Source organism: Odocoileus virginianus, chromosome 4, assembly GCF_023699985.2.
Source record: "Odocoileus virginianus isolate 20LAN1187 ecotype Illinois chromosome 4, Ovbor_1.2, whole genome shotgun sequence".
In the NCBI taxonomy this organism is placed as follows: Eukaryota; Metazoa; Chordata; class Mammalia; order Artiodactyla; family Cervidae; genus Odocoileus; species Odocoileus virginianus.
The window spans coordinates 63899311-63924419 of record NC_069677.1 but is presented as its reverse complement, the minus strand read 5'-3'; the positions used below and the strand labels follow the sequence as shown (position 1 = coordinate 63924419).

The 25109-nt window shown below is 38.4% G+C and overlaps 1 protein-coding gene across 1 annotated transcript in view; it reads right to left on the bottom strand.

Moving 5' to 3' along the window:
• The window catches only part of SLC9A9 (solute carrier family 9 member A9), a 639391-nt gene that overhangs the window by 297514 nt on the left and 316768 nt on the right, over window positions 1-25109 (bottom strand). The window contains exon 9 of the mRNA XM_070466623.1: window positions 4503-4591. Coding sequence (XP_070322724.1) covers window positions 4503-4591 — 89 coding nt within the window. The remainder of the gene's footprint in view (window positions 1-4502; window positions 4592-25109) is intronic.

Below are 25109 nucleotides of genomic sequence, written 5' to 3'. Positions count from 1 at the left end.
ATATGTATGTATAACTGAACTACTTTGCTGTATAGCAGAAATTAATACAACATTGTAAATCAACTTCATTGAAAAAGAAATTTTGAAAAAATCTAAAACTTTATAGGAAGTTGGAAGGAAAATTAAAGGATACCCTTTAATCTACAAAAAAAGAAAAAAAAAAAGAAGTACATGGTTTTGCAAGTAAGCCTCAGGCAAGGAAGAGACAGCTGATGGAAGCAACCTGGGGTCTAGCCCAGATTACCAGCCCCCAGGCCTGGATAGTGGGTGAGGGTATGAGGGAGGAAGAGGTTGAGAGGCAGACTGAGACTTGCGTGAGTGGGGTCAGGGGATTTGTATGCAGTTTTCTGGATGGTTCAGGGTGAAATCTCTCAGCTTACAGAGTGCCATGTGCTGATGTCTATATCAAATATCTCTGAAGGTTCTCAGTTTCTAGGTCAAGAGTCAGTATGTGTCTGTCTTTAGGGCTAGATGTGCACACCCTAAAATAAGCAAACCAATCAGAGTCCAGGAAAACTGATTGCCACCAGTGTTCATATACTCTTTCCTAAAGTGCTATGCTAGGAAAACTCCTCATGGTGAGCAGCAGCACCAGAGTGTCTCTATTAACCTGCTTTATGCCTAAACACACAGGGATGTTACATGTTCATGGACTGAAGTGAAAAGCAGTTCACTGGAATGTAGATGGTCATTATCAAGTACAAAACATATTTTAATGTAAAACTGTATTTTTAAAAAGGCACTCTAATTCCTGAGGCTATAAAGGATATATTGATTCTCAAAAGTCTTTGTCTTCAGTTGTAGCTGTTTGATTAATTGGTATAGGCACAGTCCATGAATAAAATTCCTTTGTAAATTATATTACCTAAGGATTTTATAACACAAAGTTGATTTTCAGAGGTGTCCCCTAGACTCATTAATTGACTTTCTTCACTCCCATTAAACAGTCCTGGGGATGGAGGCAAAGGGGCCACTTTTCCCATTGATAATAAACATAACTCAGGGAGATGCAGAGGAAGATAATATATTTTGTAACCATGTCATTTAATACCTTCTAAACCTTTGCCCCTTTCAGAAAGGAAACAGTGGCTACCTCTATAATATCTGCTTCAGCTTTTCTTTACAATTTGTAATCAGTTTCCCACATGGAGTTTAAACTTTGCTTGCTACATTGGTGCAGATGTGGCCAAGAACTTCTGATCTGTGAAGTTAATTAAAAGGTTCAATCTCATTTTTTGAAAAATGGTGACCCCAGATTCTATATACTTGATTGGGAATATGCATGTAGATGCATGTATATATATTCATGTATGAATATGCACACATGCTACATATGCACATATGGAGAGAAAAAAATAAATAGAAAGTGAGAGTTCTTGGAACAAAAGAAGTGAGAAAGGTATGAGAAGGGAGGGGAAGGGAATTAGCATTCATTAAGCTCCTACATTGAACCAGGCACCTAGGAAAGAAGGTGATGGGGGGATCAAAGATGGAGGGATGCAACTACCTGGATATTAAAGAATGAACTTGTAAAAATCTCCTTCCCTAAAGGAAACTGCTATAAAAATGGATGCTGGCAGCCCATCAGGGAATGTTTGTCAAGCCACTCAGAGGAGAAGAGAGGCTGTGGGGCACTGATTTTGGCTTTGTCTCCCCTAGGTTCTGAGCTGCTGACTCACCATGAGATGAGTTATCTTTGAAGTTCTGCTGAGCAGTCTAGATAGTGTGACATAAAGGTGCAAGTCCCTAAACAGAGTTCAGTTTCCCCGCATACAAATGTTCAGAGAACCATATGAGGTCAGAAAAAACCAGCTCAAGAGATTTCCCTTTAAACTCTAAAGAATGCTCGTTGTCTCCATAATTAAAAGGATCCTAGAAGGAAGGCTATATATCAGACATTTCTAGGTATTAGTATAATTTTTTGTGTTCAATTTTAAAAATTGGGGGTCTTTAAAATTTCTGCAGTTGTGTCTTCTGAGTCTCCTGATGAGCAGAGGTAAGGGTGACCTTGTAGAGTCCCTGGGTGGGTGGGAGCTGGGTTCAGGTCCAGCTGAGCTTGGGACATGACAAAGAGAATGAAAACAATAGCCATTTTACAGAACTTGAAGGTAAGTCTTTGAAAAGTGTTTGGGAATTCCCAGCCAATTATACATTTGCTTAGATGTCTTTTTAGCTTTTTCCACTCCCACTGCCCTAATATCACATCAGATGTTCTCAGCATCATTAGACTTATTATGGGAACCTCTCTACCTCCATTTGCATTTGGGGACAGACTGCAATCATTTGGTCCAATTCTATACATTTTCTATACCTATGATCCTTGTCATGTAACTTTACAGTGCTCTCTACTGTGGGCTAATGACCTGCTCAGCCTTTTGACCTTGGGTTCGGTTATATGATTTACTTTGTCTATAGGATGTTTAGGAAATGTGATGCAAGTAAATGCTTGAAATGGTCTTGTACACTGGAGTTTGTTCTTCTGTCAGGAGAAGAATGATAGACATGTAGGACTTGCTTTAGTGCACCAGTGAAGCCTTCTCTAGAGTAGAGCCCCACCAAACTCACAGTGAATCAACCCAGTTAAGACAAGTAGAGCCACCCAGATCAACCCACGTGAAAAGAGCTGAACCCTGTAAATGCAAGATAAATAAATGTTTACTGTTGAATGTCACTGGGATGCTTGTTACACAGCAAAAGCTAGCTGATACAAGTGTCGCTTGATCCACACTCTTCTTGCCTGTCACAGTGATATTTCTAAAGTGGAAGTTTAATTATCCTAAAACTACTCTGCCTAAGATACTTCAATGACTTCTGTTAGTGATGTTTTCCTTAATTCACACATTGAATTCCTAACCCCTAACACCTCCAAATCTGACGATTTTGGAAATAGGGTCATTAAAAAGTGTAATTAGAAAAAAAAATGTAATTAGTTAAGCCAAGATGAGGTAATACTGGAGTAGGGTGGGTTCCCTATTCCAACATGACTGGTATCCTTATAAAAAGGGGAAATTTAGAGACAGACATGCTCATAGGGAGAATGTCATGTGAACATGAAGGCAGAGATTAGGATGATGTATCTACAAGTCAGAGAACACTAAAGTTTGTCAGAAAATCACCAGAAGGTCAAAATTGAGGATAGAACAGATTCTTCCTCACAAATTTAGAAGGAACTAATCGTGTCTATACTTTCATCTCAGACTTCTAGCCTCTACAACCATGTGCTATGAGCTAAGTCACTTCAGTCATGTCTGACTCTTTGCTACTCTATGGACCATAGATCGTCCAGCTCCTCTGTCCATGGGATTCTCCAGGCAAGAATACTGGAGTGGGTTGCCATGCCCTCCTTCAAGGGAGCTTCCCAACCCAGGGATGGAGCCCACATCTCTTATGTCTCCTGTATTGGCAGGTGGGTTCTTTACCACTAGCGCTACCTGGGATGTAAGAATAAATTTCTGTTGTTTAAGCCACTCCTCATTACCTTTGGATAAAGTCTAAACTTCTTCATGAGGTACGAAAGTCCTTCCATAAGCTGGTCTCTGGCTGTGTCTGTGGTCTTATCCCACAAAATATTCCACTATAACTTCAGCCTTTCCCCATTCACTAGTCACTTAGAACTATTTAAAGTGTTCAATTAACTGCTTCAGAACTCACGTCCATGCTATTTATACAGCCTTTGCCTCAAATGTCCTTCCTACTACCCTCTCATCCCTCATCATTGCAAGCTCCAGATTGGGCTTATCATCTCTGAAAACACTCTCTTCAGTAACCATGGGAGGAGGCCCTACTGAATTTTCCTCAAACAGCCTATACAGATATTTCTATTACAGTACTTACCACACTGTGGATAATTAATTGCTCATTGCACATCTTGATCCTCCTCAACAGACTTGAAAATGAACCACTTTAGGCAGGGTCAGGTATTATCTGCCCTTTCATTCCTAGGACTTAGCACGGTGCTCGGCACAAAGTGGTTATGCAGCAAATGTTGGTGGAAAGAATCTTTGAGTGTTTATGTGCAAATATTGAAACAGATGTGTTCCTGGCATATGGGAGATATATTCTGCTTGTGTGACAATTGGCAGTTGAGTTTACTTGGAAGCAAAAGCACCCAATTAAAGACCAAACATTCCTGTCTTTCTTCTTCTTCATTTCCTTCTCTATATATAACTACCCAATCTCACATGCTTTACAATGCTTTTAGATGTAAGTGACTGTGAATTATTACTGACTGTGGGCCTTTCATCTTCAAGACTGACAGTCTATGTTCCACATTTCTCAGGACGGAAAGACTATTATAACTATGTTTTTGCTTACCAAGAGAATTGTTAATAGTTATCCTGAAGGAAGAAAAAAAAAATCCATAAATATCCAACCTATAATGAAGCCTTAAGCTTACTTTCTTCCTTTGCTAATGAAATTCTTTCTGGGTGCACTGCCAGAATTGCTCCATAATCATTACACTGAGAAAAGAGGCAAAGCCTGTAGTGAGTTTCTTCTTTTACCTGTTTAGTCCTCATTTTGGAATCCGATGACAGGTTGTTGTAGGTATAATGTGCCTGCGTGACTCCACAGAAGAGAACAGCAACTATTCCTGAAATTTAAAAACATACCAGTCAAAATCAATTTTCTTTCCCATCTAAGTCAAAGGGCAGGGCTATCCCAGTTAGAAAATGGACTTGGTGTCAGGAGAGTTAAAATTGCTAATAATTAGAATGATGAAACCTGGGTAAATCTTGCTCCTACCTTAAACATGGGACTTAAAGGATTAAAGCTTAAAAAAAAAGTATTAATCAGTAGATTCTTCCTGGGGATAAATTATTTTCTAGTCATGAGTTAGGAAAGTTATACTTGGAAACCCATGAACAAAAGACTGTGTAGTCAGTTCCAGGCCTCTCACCACCTGTGCCAACTACTTTGCTGCGTTTTAAATGCTGGCATACTTGCTGAGAACTTTGCTTTCCACTGTGTACCTTGAGGAGCCTGAGAAGTTCCTATCATACCACAACTTAGTGTTAACAACCATGAGTCATAAACCTAGATGTCTACAAGGGTTCAGTTGTCTCTGCCAATGCTCCTCCTTGCCAAGCACTGAAAGAGGTCCTTGTTTGCCTCTATGTCTCCGTGGCAAAGCTGGGGGCTTTGTCCTTCCACTGCTGGGTAATTTCATGAACACATTCAAGGCACGCAATCCTTGAGGCAAGCTGGTCTGTTCTTGTGTGCTTCCTGTCCACAGTGGGCCCTCAGCTGCTTTTTGGCTGGTTGTAGGATTTATTTCATAAGCCATCATTATACTCAGCTTCGAATGCTACGTGAAGCTACACATAGACTAGAAGCCATACATACACTGTTCCTGGGAAACAGAGTAGCAGCAACCATGGGACACATGTGTGATTTGTCCCTGGGCTCTGTTATTCTCTGTTATTGCCCTTAAGCTGGGGTGGGGAAGGGGGGTGGGGGCTGCATCCTACCTTCGATTAAAGATTTGATTAATTATGGATAATTGGGAGGGCTCTATAGGAGGGCTTTGGGAAAAACACAAGATGTAAGTATTCCTCAACTCAAACCAAGGGGATTGAACTGAATTTTAAACAGCAGAATCTTTCCCACGAAAAACACTCATAAGTTAAATGCTGATGATTCTTAACAGTATAGAGATATGTGAACTGAATACTGACATTTCAAATGAATCTGCAGTAAAGAATTTTAAAGAACCAAGCATATTTTTTGTATGTATGCTTCTATTTATGTTGGTTATTTTGGGGGTTGGCTTTTGATAAAATACTGCTAAGACATATTTGTCTAATACATTTGCATCACTTATTTCCTTTTAATACTATGCTTCAAAATTTTAGTCAAAAAGAATAAAAACAACTAGGAAATTTTGCCAAGAGATTTATATGCAATAAGCATTTATACAGATTTTTTTGGTAACTTCAGTTTTCTAGTCTCTCTTCAAAAATTCAAAAAAAATGCCTATGAAATATTACATTTCACTCTTCACAGAATTTCTATTAAAAAACAAGCAGTGCCAGAGAAACTTTTAGGTACTGAAGTACTTCAAGGACTTTGAGGAACTAGGAGGATTGCCATGCATGTTGTTTTGGCATCAGATATTTTTCTTTCTTTATTTAAAAATGAAATGTATCTCTCTCTGCTGATTCTGCAGTCTGTTGGAGGTTTTTCTGGGTGAGGTTTAGCTGACCTCTGCCTGTCATGGAAATGTTTTGACTGTATACTGATCTGCAGAGAAGTAGTGAGTAAAAAGGGAGGGGTGTGTGGATAGTTCACAAATGCATCCTGAGAACATAAATAGGTAACAAAGAATAAAAGATAAGGGGGCCAAGATTGGCCAAACCTCATTGTGAGCAAGGAGCACACTAGTTTTATTTACATCATCTTATTCATTTCATCAATTTATTATCTCATAACAGACTTCTCATGATTTACCACCCCTTCCATCTTTCTTTCCCTTCTCAGTAACATCTCCATTCTTCCTGCTGCCCAGACTCTGGGAACACCCTTTACTTCTCCTCTTTCTGTATATCAGCAATGTTGTTGATTTGTCCTTCAAAAGTTACCCATAATACAATCATTTCTCAACATCTCCACACAACACCCGCTTCCAAGCCACCATCATTTTCTGCCTAAATGACAGCAATAGCTTCCTAATTGCCCCCTGTCTCCCTTGCTGCCTCTGACACAGTCTGTCTTCAACCCAGCACTTTTAAGACAATTCAGGTCATGTTGGTCCTCTGCTCTCAACTCTGCAGTGGAACCCCATGATGAACAGGCTCTGTAGGATCTAGTCCTACTTCTCAACCCCCTCCCCACAGCTCCTGATCTCCTCTCTTACTTGCTCCCCCTCTTGCCACTCACTGAATTTGCTAAGCAGTCTCCATTGCAGGACCCTGGCACGTCTGGTTCCCACTCTTTGAAAAGTTCTTCTCCAGACCTCAACATGCCTCCCTCCTTTCCTTAAGATGTTACATCATTGGACAGGTCTTTGCTGTGCACTCTGTAAAAATATCCCTCTTGTCATTCTCTACTTGCCTACTTTGATCTATTTTTTTATATTATTTACTGCCACCTAACATTTTATATATTTATTGGTTTATTTCCTGCCTTCCTGCACTGCAATGGAAAGCGCACTGAGTGCAGAGTGATTCACTGGTCCCCAACCATTAGAGCAATGGCAGGCACATGGTAGGCGCTCCATGTATTTGTTGAATAACTAAATGAACATTCTTATCACCAGGTAACAAGAAACCAAAGTAATTTACTCAAGATCACCTTGAAAGTGGCAGAGCTGAGATTCAAAATTTCACAGAGTCCCTGTACTTTTCTGCCTGTATTTAGACCATCTGTGAATATTTTAAGGTAATCTTAAGCAATCTAAAAATATAATTTCTGATGCCCTAGGGAAATAGAGATTTGATGATGAAGATTATATATCTGAGTTGGCTGGGTATTCTCATTTTTTTGTTCCCTTCACTTCCAGACCAGCCTCCTGGGACTTGCCCCTAACCAAGAGGAAAGAGCAACAGCCGGGCAGTGTCCTCCGAGGGCTGGGTCCCAGCTCCATGACACTTTCTTAGGAGCTTCTAGATTCTCTTCCCTTTGCTCCTCCAGTCTGAGGCGTCATACTTGCTTCCTGCAGTGACTACCTGTGTGTTGCCTCGGTGACCCCCTTTTCACTTTTGCAGCTATCTATCTTCTGTGTATCCAATTTCCTGCATTAAACTCTTGATAGCCAGCCGATTCCTCTTTTCCTGACTGAACCCCATCCAGTACTCTCTTGTGGGTTCCTTCTCATTCTAAACTTTGATGTTTTTCTGAAACTATTTAGGGTGTGTCATCTGGAAATAAGATTCAACCTCTATTCTCTTATTATAACTGGGACAATGGGAGATATCAGCGGCACATGAGATCCTATGCCAAGTCCCTGGGGACTGGGCTCAGGCTTATTTCAATCTGACCTGTGATTGGAATTTTTTTTCTAGTTTGAGCCACTAGATTGGAACAAGTGGTTTGGGGATAGGAGTAAGTTAACTTGGACATATATTTTCTGATTCTCCATCACATGATTTTTCAAAATATGAGAACTGTCCTACAATGGAGTGACTGCCTTGAAGTGTGACAAGTTCCCTATCATTTGAAATGTGTGAGCTGAATGATCATCTGTCAGAGCTGTTATAGAAAGAATTTTTTACATAAAGTGTTATAGAAATTTGGATAGCCTATGGTTTTGTGGATCTGTCATTTTCCTATATACTATTTTATTAATTCAGTAGGATTAATACCTCAATTAATTTTTTTGTTTGTTTTTAATTTCAGGACAAGGCAATATACTGGTTTCAAAGGAAATATTTAGATACTTTGAATACAGGCAGCCTGACTTTCTCAAAAAGTAAAGACAAGATAAACTTAGAGACTTTCAAGTATTCTTTCAAATTTAGACAGAGAGCTACTCTAAAATAAAATTTTAAAACATATCACTAGCACCTTCAAATCATAAAAACTTAATTTTTTCAAGTAAGCTATGAAGTTTATTTATTTTTTATTTTTAATTTATTTTATTTTATTTTATTTTTTTCCCATTTATTTTTATTAGTTGAAGGCTAATTACTTTACAATATTGTAGTGGTTTTTGCCATACATTGAGATGAATCAGCCATGGATTTACATGTATTCCCCATCCTGATCTCCCCTCCCACCTCCCTCTCCACCCAATCCCTCTGGGTCTTCCCAGTGCACCAGCCCTGAGCACTCGTCTCATGCATCCAACCTGGGCTGGTGATCTGTTTCACCCTAGATAATATACATGTTTCAATGCTGTTCTCTTTTTTTTTTTTTTCGTTTTAATTTATATAATGTGATTATTGCAAAATTATTTTATTTTTCTGTCTTTTTTTTTTCCATTTATTTTTATTAGTTGGAGGCTAATTACTTTACATCATTACAGTAGTTTTTGTCATACATTGAAATGAATCAGCCATGGATTTACATGTATTCCCCATCCCAGTCCCCCCTCCCACCTCCCTCTCCACCCGATCCCTCCGGGTCTTCCCAGTGCACCAGGCCCGAGCACTTGTCTCATGTACCCAACCTGGGCTGGTTATCTGTTTCACCCTAGATAATATACATGTTTCAATGCTGTTCTCTCAAAACATCCCACCCTCGCCTTCTCCCAGAGTCCCCAAGTCTGTTCTATACATCTGAGTCTCTTTTTCTGTTTTGCATATAGGGTTATCATTACCATCTTTCTAAAGTCCATATATATGTGTTAGTATACTGTAATGGTCTTTATCTTTCTGGCTTACTTCACTCTGTATAATGGACTCCAGTTTCATCCATCTCATTAGAACTGATTCAAATGAATTCTTTTTAATGGCTGAGTAATATTCCATGGTGTGTATGTACCACAGCTTCCTTATCCATTCATCTGCTGATGGACATCTAGGTTGCTTCCATGTCCTGGCTATTATAAACAGTGCTGTGATGAACATTGTGGTGCATGTGTCTCTTTCATAGCTGGTTTCCTTGGTGTGTATGCCCAGAAGTGGGATTGCTGGGTCATATGGCAGTTCTATTTCCAGTTTTTAAAGAAATCTCCACAATGTTCTCCATAGCGGCTGTGCTAGTTTGCAAACACATGAAAAGATGCTCAACATCACTCATTATCAGAGAAATGCAAATCAAAACCACAATGAGGTACCATTACATGCCAGTCAGGATGGCTGCTATCCAAAAGTCTACAAGCAATAAATGCTGGAGAGGGTGTGGAGAAAAGAGAACCCTCTTACACTGTTGGGGCAATGCTATGAAGTTTAAAGATGAACTCAGGATGTCTCCTCTGTGTAGAAAATGTTTCTAAATCTCTAGAACATCAACTTTCAGGTCAGAGAGCACTGAAAAGGGTGAATTTCAGTGGCTGTGTCTAAGTGACATACACAGCTCACTTCAGAGGAACCCACTTCCTTTCTTTCCTCTTACCTCTGCTCCTTACCCTTCCGTGTTGCTTGTCACTCCCAGATAAGCTTAATTCACAGTTTATCCTGCTCGCCACCGGCACATCAGAAGCCACTGACCCCACCTGGCTGTGGGGTCAACTGTAGTCTAAGAATCCACATTAGGCAAGAGAAGTTTCAGAACTTTACCCTAATGCCACTGGACTATCAATGAACATTCAGATTGTCTGGGAATCTTGTTAAATACAGATTTTACTTCCCTACGTTTGGAGTGAAGATTCAGAATCTCGAAGCCCAAGATTCTGCATTTATATGATCATTCATTGTATGAATGGGATGTCCATGCTACTGGTTTTTTATCATCCCACTTTGAGACAAATCTCTGCTGACCAACACTTTGGTATTAGTATCAACTCTTCTTTGTGGTTTGGCCTTGAACGTGTATGGTCCTTAAAAGAGAGACTTGTGCCTAATATTGTCCTTTTAGCACCTTGGAACAATTAGAAGGTCGCTCCAAAGAAGGAATACATTTTTTAATTGCCTTTTTTTTTTTCACTTACAAAGTTTGCAAATAACTTTTGCTAGCTATAAAAACATATTTTTAAATTATATTTTGCATCTTATTCCCCATTTTTCTTTCTGTGACTTTATATTAATAGTATTAACAGGATTCTATGAAGTAATTTTAGCTTCATGGAACAATTGTCCATTAAGAAAATTTAAGAAATCATTATTTCTCAGCAACACTGGGATGTAAAATAAATTACTTACATGGAATAAAACATGATATATTTTACTATTAAATAGCTCAATAAATTCTTTACCACTCCAAAACAAACAAACAAACAAAGCATATCCATTGATCACAATGTTATAAAACTGAAACTTAACAAAAAGCATAGTTGCATAAATGTAACCATCAGGGATTTTTAATTGTATTCTTAAACAAAATTGGATTTGAGGATGAAGTCAAAGTTGAATTTTTAGGTTATGTAGAAATAAATGTAAGGTATATATCCTTTTTTTTTTTTTTCCAGAATCAATGGGATAAAACCAAAGGGTTATTCAGAGGAAATATTATAGTCTTATATGCATTCTATTTAGAAAAAAAAAATTGAAAACAAATGGACTATTTACCTCAAGAATCTAGACAAAAGGCATAAAAAAGGACCCAAAGACAGTAGAATTAAAAACTTAATAAAGAAAAATGAAAAAATATAGCCAAAGAGAACATTCTAAAAATAACAGATTTGGTTAGTAAAATGAAGAGTTATAAAGTGACAGTGTGGCCCATGCCTCTCAGACCCTGGGCCCCCTCATGTGTCCATCTGCTCCAGGATGCTGTTCTCTGACCAGACCCATATACAGTGATGTTGGCCAAGGGCTTCAGCCATCCAAGACAATTTTCACATTTGGATAGTACCTGCCCACCTGTCTCACAGGTCTCTTCTGAGTATAAAGTGATATGATGGATTTTAAAATGATTTGTAACCTAAATACCAATACATAATTATAAGGTTTTGCTCTAATTACTAGAAGTAGGTGAAAGGAAGATGACACGAAAAGGAGAAATAACTCAGAAAAACACATTCCAGGTATAACCACAATATTTCCTATTCAGCCAGTGGCTAGGGGAAGAAGCAGAAAGCATCTAGTACATCTCACACATTTTATGTCCTTAATCATTGTCTGTTGCCTTCTCTTCCACATTATCTCCTGCTTCAAGAAGCAGGTGGAATGTACTCCTCACTCCTAGTAACCCAGTCAGTCCAGTTCAGTCGCTCACTCATGTCTGACTCTTTGTGACCCCATGTACTGCAGCATGCCAGGCCTCCCTGTCCATCACCAACTCCCAGAGTTTACTCAAACTCATGGCCATTGAGTTGGTGATGCCATCCAACCATCTCATCCTCTGTCGTTCCCTTCTCCTCCTGCCTTCAATCTTTCCCAACATCAAGGTCTTTTCAAATGAGTCAGTTCTTTACATCAGGTGGCCAAAGTATTGGAGTTTCAGCTTCAGCATCAGTCCTTCCAATGAATATGCAGGACTGATTTCCTTTAGGATGGACTGGTTGGATTTCCTTGCAGTCCAAGGGACTCTCAAGAGTCTTCTCCAACACCACAGTTGGAGAAGAGCATCAATTCTTCGGCACTCAGCTTTCTTTATACTACAACTCTAACAGCCATTCATGACCACTGGAAAAACCATAGCTTTGACTAGATGGACCTTGGTTGGCAAAGAAATGTCTCTGCTTTTTAATATGCTGTCTAGGTTGGTCATAACTTTTCTTCCAAGGAGTAAGTGTCTTTTAATTTCATGGCTGCAGTTACCATCTGCAGTGATTTTGGAGCCCAAAAGAATAAAGTCTGTCACTGTTTCCACTGTTTCCCCATCTATTTGCCATGAACTGCTGGGACCAGATGCCATGATCTTAGTTTTCCGAATGTTGAGCTTTAACTTTTTAGTCTCCTCTTTCACTTTCATCAAAAGGCTCTTTAGTTCTTCTTTGCTTCCTGCTATAAGGGTGGTGTCATCTGCATATCTGTTAAATAAGCAGGGTGACAATATATAGCTTTGATGTACTCCTTTCCCTATTTGGAACCAGTCTGTTGTTCCATGTCTAGTACTAACTGTTGCTTCTTGACCTGCATACAGATTTCTCAGGAGACAAGTCAGGTGGTCTGGTATTCCCATCTCTTGAAGAATTTTCCAGTTTGTAGTGATCCACAGAGTCAGACTTTGGCATAGTCAATAAATCAGAAATAGATGTTTTTCTCATGTACTGTTGAAGCCTGGCTTGGAGAATTTTGAGCATTACTTTACTAGCGTGTAAGATGAGTGCAATTGTGCAGTAGTTTGAGCATTCTTTGGCATTGCCTTTCTTTGGGATTGGAATGAAAACTGACTTTTCCAGACCTGTGGCCACTATTGAGTTTTCCAAATTTGCTGGCATATTGAGTGCAGCACTTTCATAGCGTCATCTTTTAGGATTTGAAATAGCTCAACTGGAAATCCATCACCTCTACTAGCTTTGTTTGTAATGATGCTTCCTAAGGCCCACTTGACTTTGTATTCCAGAATGTCTGGCTCTAGGTCAGTGATCATACCATCATGATTATTTGGGTTGTGAAGATCTTTTTGTATAGTTCTTCTGTGTATTCTTGCCATCTCTTCTTAATATCTCTGCTTCTGTTAGGTCCATGCCATTTCTGTCCTTTATTGAGCCCATCTTTGCATGAAATGTCCCCTTGGTATATCTAATTTTCTTGAAGAGATCCCTAGTCTAGTTACCCAAACTTAGACAATTCTCAGTAGCACTATAGTTAAGGTACTGGATTTTTGCAAGTTAACTTGTCATTGTTTACTTGCTAAGCTGTATCTGACTCTTTTGCAACCCCATGTCCATGGCATTTCCCAGGCAAGAATACTGGAGTGGGCAGCCAGTCCCTTCTCCAGGGATCTTCCTGACCCAGGGATGAACCTGTGTCACGTACACTGGAGGGCAGATTCTTTACCACTGAGATACCAGAGAAGCCCACAGGTTCACTTGGGTACTTGCTATCCAGCCAATCAAAATGCTCTCCATCTGTTGGGAAATGCCAGAATGAATTAACCCAATCCTAGACCTCAAGTAGCTTTATGGCTCCTAGCAGAGACAACATGTACACAGAAACATCTAATAGCAGGTAGAATGCAGTAGTTGATAATAAAATAGGAATTCTGAGAGGCAGTGACTTCTTTTGGGCTAGGGAAGGTAGACAGATGAAGAAAGTTTTCCTAAAGGATGGAGAGACATTTAGGTCTTGAATAAGAAAACTTGGGAGGGTGTAGGGTCAGTGGTAGGGAATTCAATGTGAGTGAGGGGAGAGAGCTAGGAGACTGTGTGGCCTATATATGAACAGGCAGCTTACTTGCACACTTTGGGTTTGCATTTGTTACAGGTTAGGCAATAAATACACACTGAATTAATTCATCATAGTTTTTCTAAATATAAAATTTAGAATAAACAATTAATATGCTCTTTGTTTAAAATGGTCAAGGTAGGGACTTCCCTGGTGGTTGGTCCAGTGGTTAAGAATTTGCCTTGTGGTTCAGGGGACATGAGTACAATCCCTGGTCAATTCCCACATGCTGAGGGAAAGCTAGGCCTGTGCACCAAACTAGAGTCTGTGCACCACAACAAAAAATCCCTATGCTAAAACTAAGACCTGACACAGCCAAATAAATAAATACTTCAGGCTAATTATCATAAGTATGAAAGCATTTCTCTTACATGTTTTATTAGTGCTAGTATTCATAAAGTAGAATATGAAGCATCAGGTATGACAATCTTCTGTTGGCAAAACATTACTTCATTTTCTTTCCCAGCAGACATAAAATCTGATCATTCTGTTTCCATCTTTTTTGAAAAACAAGTGGTCCTTAATGCAACTACTGGTTGCATGTCTAAAGTCCTCGTTTCAACTTGTATTTATGGAGTCCCGTGGCAATGACAAATAGAACTAAGTACATACATCCAGGTCCATGGGGAGTGGAGCATGCTCAAAAATATCTGAGAACTAAGATAAATAAGGAGCTCTGAAAGAAATCAAGAAATGACTTAGAGAAAATAATGATAAGAGTTTCTGACTCATGCGTGTGCTCAAAATTGCCTTTCAGTTTGCACAGTGAGCTTTCAGTGGTGGGCAAGATCCCTGAAGAGCTGTCTGCAAGGACTCATTTCTGCAATTTTGAACAAGAACTAGAACCAATACTTTATGACACTAACTAAAAGAGCTGTTTGAGAAACCACAAAGAGGTACACAGTTAAATTCAAATTACTGGCAAGCAAAGAAGTTTAGGAAACAGCAGGAGGAGGTCCATAATTCTTTGGGAGGAATAATGATTCTGCTGGCAAGTAAGTTCTTTCTAGAGAGATCAATTTTGAGATGACAATTAACTCTTTTTGGTTAACAGAACACCATTTACACTGTTCTCTGTGATTCCCTCTTTTGGACCCTCTCAGGGAGCATTAGTGTTATATACACACACACACATGTACGTACAAACATATGTTTACATGATATGAAGGTTCATTGTGTCGTTGTAAATTATGTAAGAGAAAATGTACTACAATCAGTGCCAGGAGACCTGGGATCTACTTTGCATAGTGCAGATACTTAACTAGCTGAATGACTAGAGCAATTCAAATTCATCGCCTGGTCCATTGTTTTCTCTTCAGTGAATTAAAAGAAGATGGTCTGCATTAGTGTTCTTTAAATTTGGGTATACAAGAAACCCACAGAAGGGTAGAAAAAAATATAATTTCATAATTACTAATTGGAAAGTCTGTGTATTTTATTTTATTTTTTAAATTAATTAATTTATTTTAACTGGAGGCTAATTACTTTACAATATTGCTGTGGTTTCTGCCATACACTGACATGAATCAGCCACACGTGTACATGTGTTCCCCATCCTGAATCCCCTTCCCACGTCTGTGTATTTTAAAGTATATAAGTACCCTTGTGGGCAAAAATACGCTTGTGTGCAGATAAGTGCATGATAAGACTATTTTTTTTCCAATAAGGATCAAGAAAGTAAATGAAAGTGAAAATTGCTCACTTGTGTCCAACTCTTTGTGACCATGGAATTCTCCAGGCCAGAACACTGGAGTGGGTAGGATCAAGAAATTCTGGTAAATACTTTTCTAGATGATCTCTAAGCACTTTCCTATTTTAAATGTCTATGACCTGAATTGTTGTTTTTACATTTACTTCAAGGACTGCATACTGAAATTCCCCCAAACACAAATCAGTCCCCTTGTGAGAGTGCATTCATAAGTCCAATTTGTTCATAAGTCCAATGAAGTTAGCCTAGGTACCCAACTAATACAACTGGCTATATAATACTGTACTATAATAAGTTTCTAATACTTTCCACACAAATAATACATAAGCAAACACAAAAAATAAAGCAAACATTTTTAATCTTACAGTGCAGTACCCTGAAAAGCACAGTAGTACCAGCTACATCATTGCTGCTTTTATACTTGCTTCTGGACATCCTGGGCTTGAAATAAAGATATGGTACTATTGTACCCTATATAGTACTAGACAGTAAAGTACATAAAAGCACAAGGATGCATACATGTGACAATGCATGCTAGGTACCTGAACTAACTCACATGATTGGACATATGAACATGTTTGCATCTTTGAAAGCTTGAAACTTGAAGGTCTGTATGTAGGGGACTTACTGTATATGGAACTGAAGACTTACATGGGGCCACCACAGCTTCTGATGGACTTCCTGACAACTAAATTACCAGTGTCCCTTCTTGACCTGGTCCTTCCCAAAGGTTGGGTCTATCATGTTCCTCTTTGTATTGCCCCCAACCCTATAACAGTACCCAGCAGACATCAGACACTCAAAGGCAGGTCTGTCAAAGGAATAAATCTCTATTTCAAGAAATATTTATCTGCTCTAAAAAGAGAAAGCAGGAGAAACTATTTTTGATCCTCACATACAAATAGACATTTATCTGGATTTATTAGCAGCAGAGTCTATTTTCTTCTAATATTTAAATCTTCTTATTCAAGACTATTGTCACCTGTATATAGTCTCTGCTACTGATAACATTATTCAGTAGTTCTTTTCTCATTAAAAGTTGATGAAGCCTTCAGATACAGAAGCTAAAAAATAAACATCTATCACACGAAGCATGATTTTCTTTGACACTGAATGAAGACTTGAGGGGTTTCTAAGACTGGAGAATATTGCATTTTTGGACAGGATATATTGATTATATCATCAGAACACAGAAAGAGAACAAGTGAGAAAGAAAAAACTCTGACTTGCTCTCAGCGGCACTCTGAGGGGTTTTAAGGTTGATGGGCTATTTTTCCATGCCACACTTTTATTTATTTTTGATCTAGTAAAGAGAGACATTTCTGACAGTTTTCCTACACCACTGCTGAAATGAACTTGGAACTGAAAAGTCAAAGATTTAACAAAATGGAAATCTCCTTTAGGGAATTTGAAGGATTCCAAGTTTGCCAAGAGTAAAATTACAGTCTAATTCACCATATTGGGCAATGCTACAGTTGGCAGATGAAACATGAGTTTGTGGGATATCAGAATATCTATATAGAAAATAGAACAAATCTACGTTCTTATTCCTAGATCCTCCAATGCATTTAAGATTACTTTCTGTCCATGTTGCAACATTTATAAATTTCCATTTAAAACAAAAAAAATTCCTTCAACAATGTAGTACTGAGTACCTAGGCAAATTAATTTGAGGTCCAAAGGGAAGAAAAACACCTTTTTACTTAGATCCCTGACTTTCCACCTTAAATGTTGGTGTTGTCAGGCTTCTTCCTTTTCAGTTTTCATTTCCTTGAAGTCAGCTGATACATGTACATAGCAGTGTCACCTGTCTCCAGTAAGCAGACTCATTCCAGGTGTCTATACACTCAATGGCCTTTACATATGGAGGTTCCACACTTGCATAGAGTCCAGATTTTTGAATGAGCTAATTTTTGTATCTCCCTCTATGACATGAATTCATTCACTTATATACCCCATTTTGCTGAAATGAGCCATTGATCCATTTGCTATAATTCCCAGTATCCTCAACTCCTCTTTCTCCTTCACCTGTATGTTAATTATCCATGCCATCTATCTTCTGACAAATCTCTACATGCTTGGGCAGAACATGGGCAACAGAGAAAGAGGTTTCTCTTTTCCCTATGCCTGCTGGCACCATGAGGAGATGTTAAATAATGATGGGAAATGTTTACAGTGAAGAAAACAGAGGTAAATTTGTTCACTATTCAAGTTACATGTGCAATGTCGTTTGCATGTTGAAACTAGGAGCCATTTGGTTCAAGAAGGTGCAAGTGTGAGTTAATGAGTTACTATGCAAGGAGATATACTTTATACCTGTGTTTATTGAGATGGTGTCATTGAATGTTCACCCTCAGTTCAGCGAGCTGGTTCACAAACCCCCTTGAGAATTTTGGGTGTCTATTGCTGCAGCTTGAATGCCTAACAGTTTAAGCCTCTGGCTTTATTTTTTGGCTTGGAAAACACTCAATGCACTTCATTTATTGTTGAATTGTTGGCTAATAAGTTGGACTCATATGGTCCTGTCAATATGAAAGCAAGAGCAGTTTGAAGCTGAAGTGTCAGCCAATGACATGTATTTAGAAGCTAAAACTGGCCAGACTTGATTTGAGAAACAAGGCAAACTAAGTCCTCTCCCGGGGATTTATTTACTGAGATCTAGAAATGTATTTCCCATCCAGTCATGCAATGTGTTCAGTGGCAGGACAAATGGAACACATTCACCTCTGAACTGGAAGCCTTCTTAAGAGTTTCAGACAATCGGGTGGAGAGGGAGGTGGGAGGGGGGACTGGGATGGGGAGTACATGTAAATCCATGGCTAATTCATATCAATGTATAACAAAAACTACCGTAATGATGTAAAGTAATTAGCCTCCAACTAATAAAAATTAAAAAAAAAAAAAAAAGAAAAGAAATAGAAAAAAAAAAAAAAAAGAGTTTCAGACAAGTTTTTGCCAAGCTGATGGAGATGAGAAGTAATGAGCCAGCTTACTTACTCAGATCAAGTAAAGTTGCAACATGCCCACCAATAGTCATTTCATTTGGAAATCTTCCCTCCTTGTCTATTACAAAAAAAAAAAAAAAAAGAAAGAAAGACTTTCCCGGGTTCCACTTTTCCTGACTACTTACTCTACAAAAGCCTTTCAAGAGCTGACCTGACAGATAAGCAGGACCTGAGCTTTTAAGTGTCAGCTTTTCCTTATCATGACAATGTAATTAGGCCCTTGTCATTTGAAACCAATGGGAGAACAAACCTAGGTGATGGGATGGAATGAATTAACTTTTTCTGTTGTCCCTGATGCTTGTGTGTGCTGCATTCTCTCTTTCAGACATCTTGGTCAATTCCTTAGTGAATGGGCCAGGGTGCCACTTGTTTTTACCCTTCTATGTTCAAATTTTTTTTTTCAGAGTATTTTACTCTCTAGAACAAGAGTATAAAGCCCAATAGCATTGGTTAGTAATCAGGGCTGTTTTTTCTTTCAGATTTTTATATGTTTATTTTCTTAGATGGAAACCATCCTAAACTGAGTAAATAATGGGTTATACTGTTTAACTTTCTATATGAGAAAGTGAGGAATGCCAACGGCCTCCCTCCTCCCTCTTCACTTCCAGCGGACATAAAATATGCCCCAGGAACCTAAAAATGGAAGCTGCCTTTATTACAGCAGTGCCTGGAAGCAGAGAAATCATTAGATGCAGTGTCAATGTTGCCATTAGAAATCTTACTCTTCGAGGGTTTAATGACAGTCCCTGAAAGTTTGCTTCTGGCAAAAACCTGACCCCCAAAGTCTCAGCTGGGAAACAGATTATAAAAATGAATTTTCAAACAACCTGTCCAGCTGTGCTTTTTGGTTATCTTTATAAACTGAAAAGTGGCTTCTGTGACAGGATTCAATTCCACCAGAAATTATGCTATAAATAATACTGCTGAATTATTTCCAATATTCAATTTAAAATAATGACTCAGTAACCTAATGGCTTTTAAAAACTTGGCCAAGAAAAATTCTACTTGATCAGAATTTAGGTATGCATATGTACCAGGTACCTCATAGAGAGGGTACCATGGGTCCTGTATTTACTCAAAAGCCATATTCTGTGTGTATGTGTACAATGTCCTTCACTACAAAATGATAAAATCCTTTCACCTCAGCAATAAAGAAAACTGAGATACCAATTAATAGGGTGACTTGTTCCAATCCCTCAGCAAATTAGCAGAAGTGTTAGAAATTTGAGACCCCTCAGTGGCTGATTTTGTAATCAGGGCAGACACTTGTACATACGTTCTCTTCCTTCTCTGCTGTCCCGGCTCGTGGCTTTTGAGGACTCCTTAAATTCCATTTCTATCTACATACCCCCATCTTCCAGAAAGACTTCTCACTAGCATTTGACATTCTGCCCTGTCTTCCTACTTAAAACTTTTCTCAGACTGTGCTTATGTATTTCCAATAGCAGAATATCAGACCTCTGGGTAATAGAAATGCCAACCCTCATTTGCATGTCTAAAAGCCACTTGTTTCCATAAAACTAAGTTCTTCTATGTGACGACTGAACATCTGCAGGTGCAATTTCCAAGAGACTGAAACGAGGCGGCTGCAAATGTGGCCCTTGAAGCAAAAGATGATCAAAATAAATCAAATGATCATCATCAAATTAGTAACAACTGAAAGTGAAAGCAGAAAATTGTGGTAATGAGCAACCCCCCCCCACACACCCACTGAAGTGTTCATAATAAATCTTACAAGGAGTTGAATTCAAAAAGAATAATGAACACTGTGAAAACTGTCTTTGTGAGCTTGATTCCTTTTGTTTGTGTATCAGCATGCACCTGGCATAAGATAGTCCAAGTATCTAAGCCTAGAGGCTGTGCTGTCCTTGAGCCTCTTTTCCCTTCTGAACTGTCACCAAGTTACACAGCTTTTTTTGTTGAAATACCCTCATGGATTATTCCTTCCCTTGTACTATTTAGATTTCTCTGTTTGCAAGCAGTGAAAACTAATTCTGGCAATTGTGATCAGAAGGGAATTCATTGGGGGGAAGAGACATAAAGTCAGCTCCAGGGATCTGTGGCAGGAATAAAGGTTCCCAACAGGATTTTGCTGTTGGAAAGTCCGGGTGCCAACAGTTACACATCCTTCTAACTTCCTCCTAAAGGTCCACACTCCCAGGAAGGAGTGTCTGGTTGACCTAGCTTTGGATGCTCCTTTTCTCTTTGGCAGGTGAGGATGGAGTACCTTGGTTAACAAGATGGTATCTGGTGGAGAAAGGGTAGTTCCCTCAGTAGCATGAGGATGTTACTACCAGTGAAAGTGAGAATGGGTACTGGGCAGCCAAAGCCAACATATGCCCACCATATTCTTGTAGACTAGGCTCTTGTTTCCCTGGGTCTACATGTCTCCATTTTCAGTTAAGAGTTAGAGAAATTAAATTGCAACTTAATGTAATTTATGATACACCCTTTAGTTGATATATGAAACTGCTCTGAAATAGCTTGACCAGTGGTCATAAAGAATCCATAAGAATGTTATCAGGGACTCCCTGGTTGTAGAGTGGATAAGAATCTGCCTGCCAATGCAGAGGACAAGAGTTCGATCCCTGGTTGGGGAAGATTCCAGATGTTGTGAAGCAACTAAGCCCATGTGCTACAGCTACTGAGCCTGTGCTCTAGACCCCATGGGCCATAATTACTGAAGCTCATACATCTAGAGAAATGAGAAACCTGTGCACTGCAACAAAGAGAAGCCCTTGCTCACCACAACTAGAGAAAGCTGTGTGCAGCAATGAATGCCCAGTGCAACCATAAATAAATAATATATAAAAAGAAAAGACTATTATCAGGGATAAGGCAGTCACTAACTTAGACACAATCTGTTATTCATATTTTAGAAATTTTTCCTTTTGTTGAGCTAAAATCATTCATTCCATTGCTCAAAAGATATTGACTGCCTAGAATGCTTCAGCCACACTGTTGGTGCTGATATAGTTCTCATGAACCTGATAGTCTAATATAACTTTGGCCCATCAATCATAATTCTACACATGAGCTCTGGTTCTATATTTCAGAACTGCAGATAGTAAATCAAATAGCATAGTGAGGTCTAGATGCACATAAACAAATGATAGCCATGCAGAAACTATCATGGAAGAAGTTTCCATTCATCATAGTATGCCAAAATATAAAATAGCTTAAAAAGTACTTAACAAGAAATTTGCAGGTCTAATGCGAAGACAACTATAAAAATTTACTAAGGGCCATAAAAGATGACTTGAATAAATGGAGAGACATAACGTATTCCTCTGTGGGAAGACTCAACATTGTAAAAACATCACTCCTCCTCAAATTAAACTAAAAATTTAATACAACCCTAACCATAGTCCTAAAGTTATTTTCTGCTTGAAACATAATGTTATTTTCAAGTGATTCTGGAACATAAACATGTGAGTATAGCAAAGAAGCTCTTAAAAATGGGGGAGGGGAATGAGAAATGGATCTATTAGCCATTAAAATGAACCATAGAGCTGAAATGATGAAAGCAGTGAAGACTAAAAGCTCAGTGGAACAACAGAAAGCCAGAACATATATAAACATATATGTACCTACATACATGGACATTATGTTAAAAATTCATAGGTTAAGGTTGAAAGGTATTAGGATGAGTGAACAATCTAGGAGGAAAATTAAATCCTTGCTATATCTCACACCTCATATCCCTCACATCAAAACAAATTTCAGTTTGGATTCTAATGTAAAAAAAAAACCAGACACATATTAAAATAAAGTAAAATTATTATTAATAATATTGGACTTTTTAGGCAGAAATTACTTCCCTGGTGGCTTAGTGGTACAGAATCTGCCTGCCAACGCAGGAGATGCAGGTTCAGTCCCTGGGTCAGGAAGATCACCTGGAGAAGTAAATGGCAACCCACTCCAGTATTCTTGCCTGGAGAATTTCATGGACAGAGGAGCCTGGAAGGCTACAGTCCATGGGGTTGCAAAAGAGTCAGACACGACTGAGTGACTAAACAACAATAAAGAGCAGAAGTTAATAAAACTTGGAACTTTCTAAGGAAGAGCAAAACATGAACCTTGAAAATGTCTAAACCAAACTATTCCCTTATGTAAACAAACAAAATACAATATATTTAAAAGACAAAACCATGAAAGGAGAGCATTTGTAGCCTACATCATAGTCAACAGTTAATATTTTTGAATCAATAAAGAGCTTCTAAAATTTAATGTGACAAAGATAAACACTTCAGTAGAAAAAAAATGACAAAGGGCATAAACAGGTAGTTCACCAAGGGAGGAATATAAATTGCCAGTGATGACATATAATTAAAATCATTTCCTCAGTAAAAATATATCAATTTAAATCAGAATGAAATGGAGGTTGATTATCAAATTAGCAGGAGGGAATATGAGTTCAGGGGGTGAAGATGTGAGTGAATGAGCTCTCTCTTACATTGTTGGTGGAAGTATAAAGGAATACAAATTTCCTGGAGGATAACTTGGATGTATTTTTCTAAGACATTAAAATTTTAGCATTTTCATTAACCCAGGAATTTTATTTTTAGGTAGTTATATAAATAGAAGTTTATATATCAAGCTAAAAGGATTATCACAGCAATCATATTAATAACATTGAAAACTATAAATGATCAAAAGGTTGATATAATAAATTATAGCAAGTTAATATGTTATAGTGGGGCTTCCATGGTGGGTCAGAAGGTAAAAAATCTGCCTGCAATGCAGGAGACCCAGATTTAAGTTTGAAAAGATCCCCTGGAAAAGAGAATGGCTACCTACTCCAGTATTTTTGTCTGAAGAATTCCATGGACTGAGGAGCCTGATGGTGTACAGTGCATGGGGTTGTAAAGAGTCAGACACAACTGAGTGACTAACACTTTCAGTGTAATACTAGGCAGCCATAAAAAATAATATAGAAGAATATTTAATATCATTAAAATATTCACTATAAAATTGTCAAGTGAAAAAAATCATTTTTTAAAAATAAAAATATATTTACATACATATATTGTGTGCATGCTGAGTTGTGTACAAGTCTTTGTGACTCCAGGGACTCTAGCCCACTAGGTTCCTCTGTCCATGGGATTTCCCAGGCAAGAATACTGGAGTGGGTTGCTATTTCCTTTTCCAGTGGCTCTTCCTGACCCAGGGATGGAACCCATGTCTCCTGCATTGGCAGGTGGATTCTTTATCACTGAGCCACCAGGGGAGCCCTTGCATATATTTAATTGTGTATATATACTAATATTTGCATATAATTAGATAAACTCAGATACTAACAATAGTAATTAATAGGCAGTGAGAATACAGGTAACTTTAATTTTATTTCCTTCAGTAAATCTACATTTTCCAAATTTTCTACAAGGGAAATGCCTTACCTTAGGAGTAAGAAAAAAAATTTTTTTAATATTATTCTGTTTAAAGTAACAGAAATCCTTTTCTCCCCCAAATGAAATCTTATACGAAAACTTAATCTGTGGACCCAATGAAAGGGGTGGGGGTGCTCATTTGGTAGGCATCCTCTAGCCCCCACCTAGCTATGTCAGGGCTGGGGGAATTCTGCTGAGAAACTATTGTGTGTGAGCACCATTTCAAGGACATACACCAGGTATTCTTAGTGAACCCATACACAGCCCCAGGATGGTTGGTTACTACTATAGTTACTCATAAACTCTTTATACCTTATTTCATTTCATTCACTATATTCATCATCATGTTTATTCATTAAGCACTTTTTGAAAATTTTTCTATATTTTCAGCTTTGTATTATATTAGTTTACTTGTGGATTAGAACTGAAAGTGTTTTCTTATTACATGAAATATCCCCAGGGAATTGTAATTTAATACCACACTGTCAGATTTTATTGAAGGTTGATATGAGAAATGACTGCATAAAGAATGGATCTCCATCTTTCCTAAAACAATACACTGTCTGTTATGGTGCTCATAGGCCCTCATATAAAGATGTGTGTGATAAATACACCTAAAATTTTAGGAAAAAAAGCATACCCATTTTTATAAATAATTGTGACTTCACTTTATAATACTGTGTTATTCCTGCACAACTCATGTTTCTCTTTTGGCTTTGGCTGCCAGAAAGCTCAGAGCCATATTTATTGCCAAACCTCAGCAATGAACAGCTGTCTCATTTTGCAGAACGACTCTATCCCAAAGCACTTGAGTGTCTAGCCTCAACTAAATGGTCCCATGATATGCATGGCTCATGTTATGAGTTGCCTCAAAGCCAATTTAGAAATACGCAGGGATCAAATAATAAACAAACACATAAGTAATATGGACTAAGCAGGCTTGGTCTTTAGCAGTACAAATGCTCACACTTAAAAAAGTTTGATTTGTATCAAACCCCTGTCCAACTTGTTGCTTAGCCTGAAGTCCTGTTCTGGTTAAGTGCTCCCCTGGATATAGCCGTGGGCATTTGGGTCTTTCTGCTACTAAAGCCCACACATGCATCCACTCAACTCATGACACTGGCTCTTTAGACGA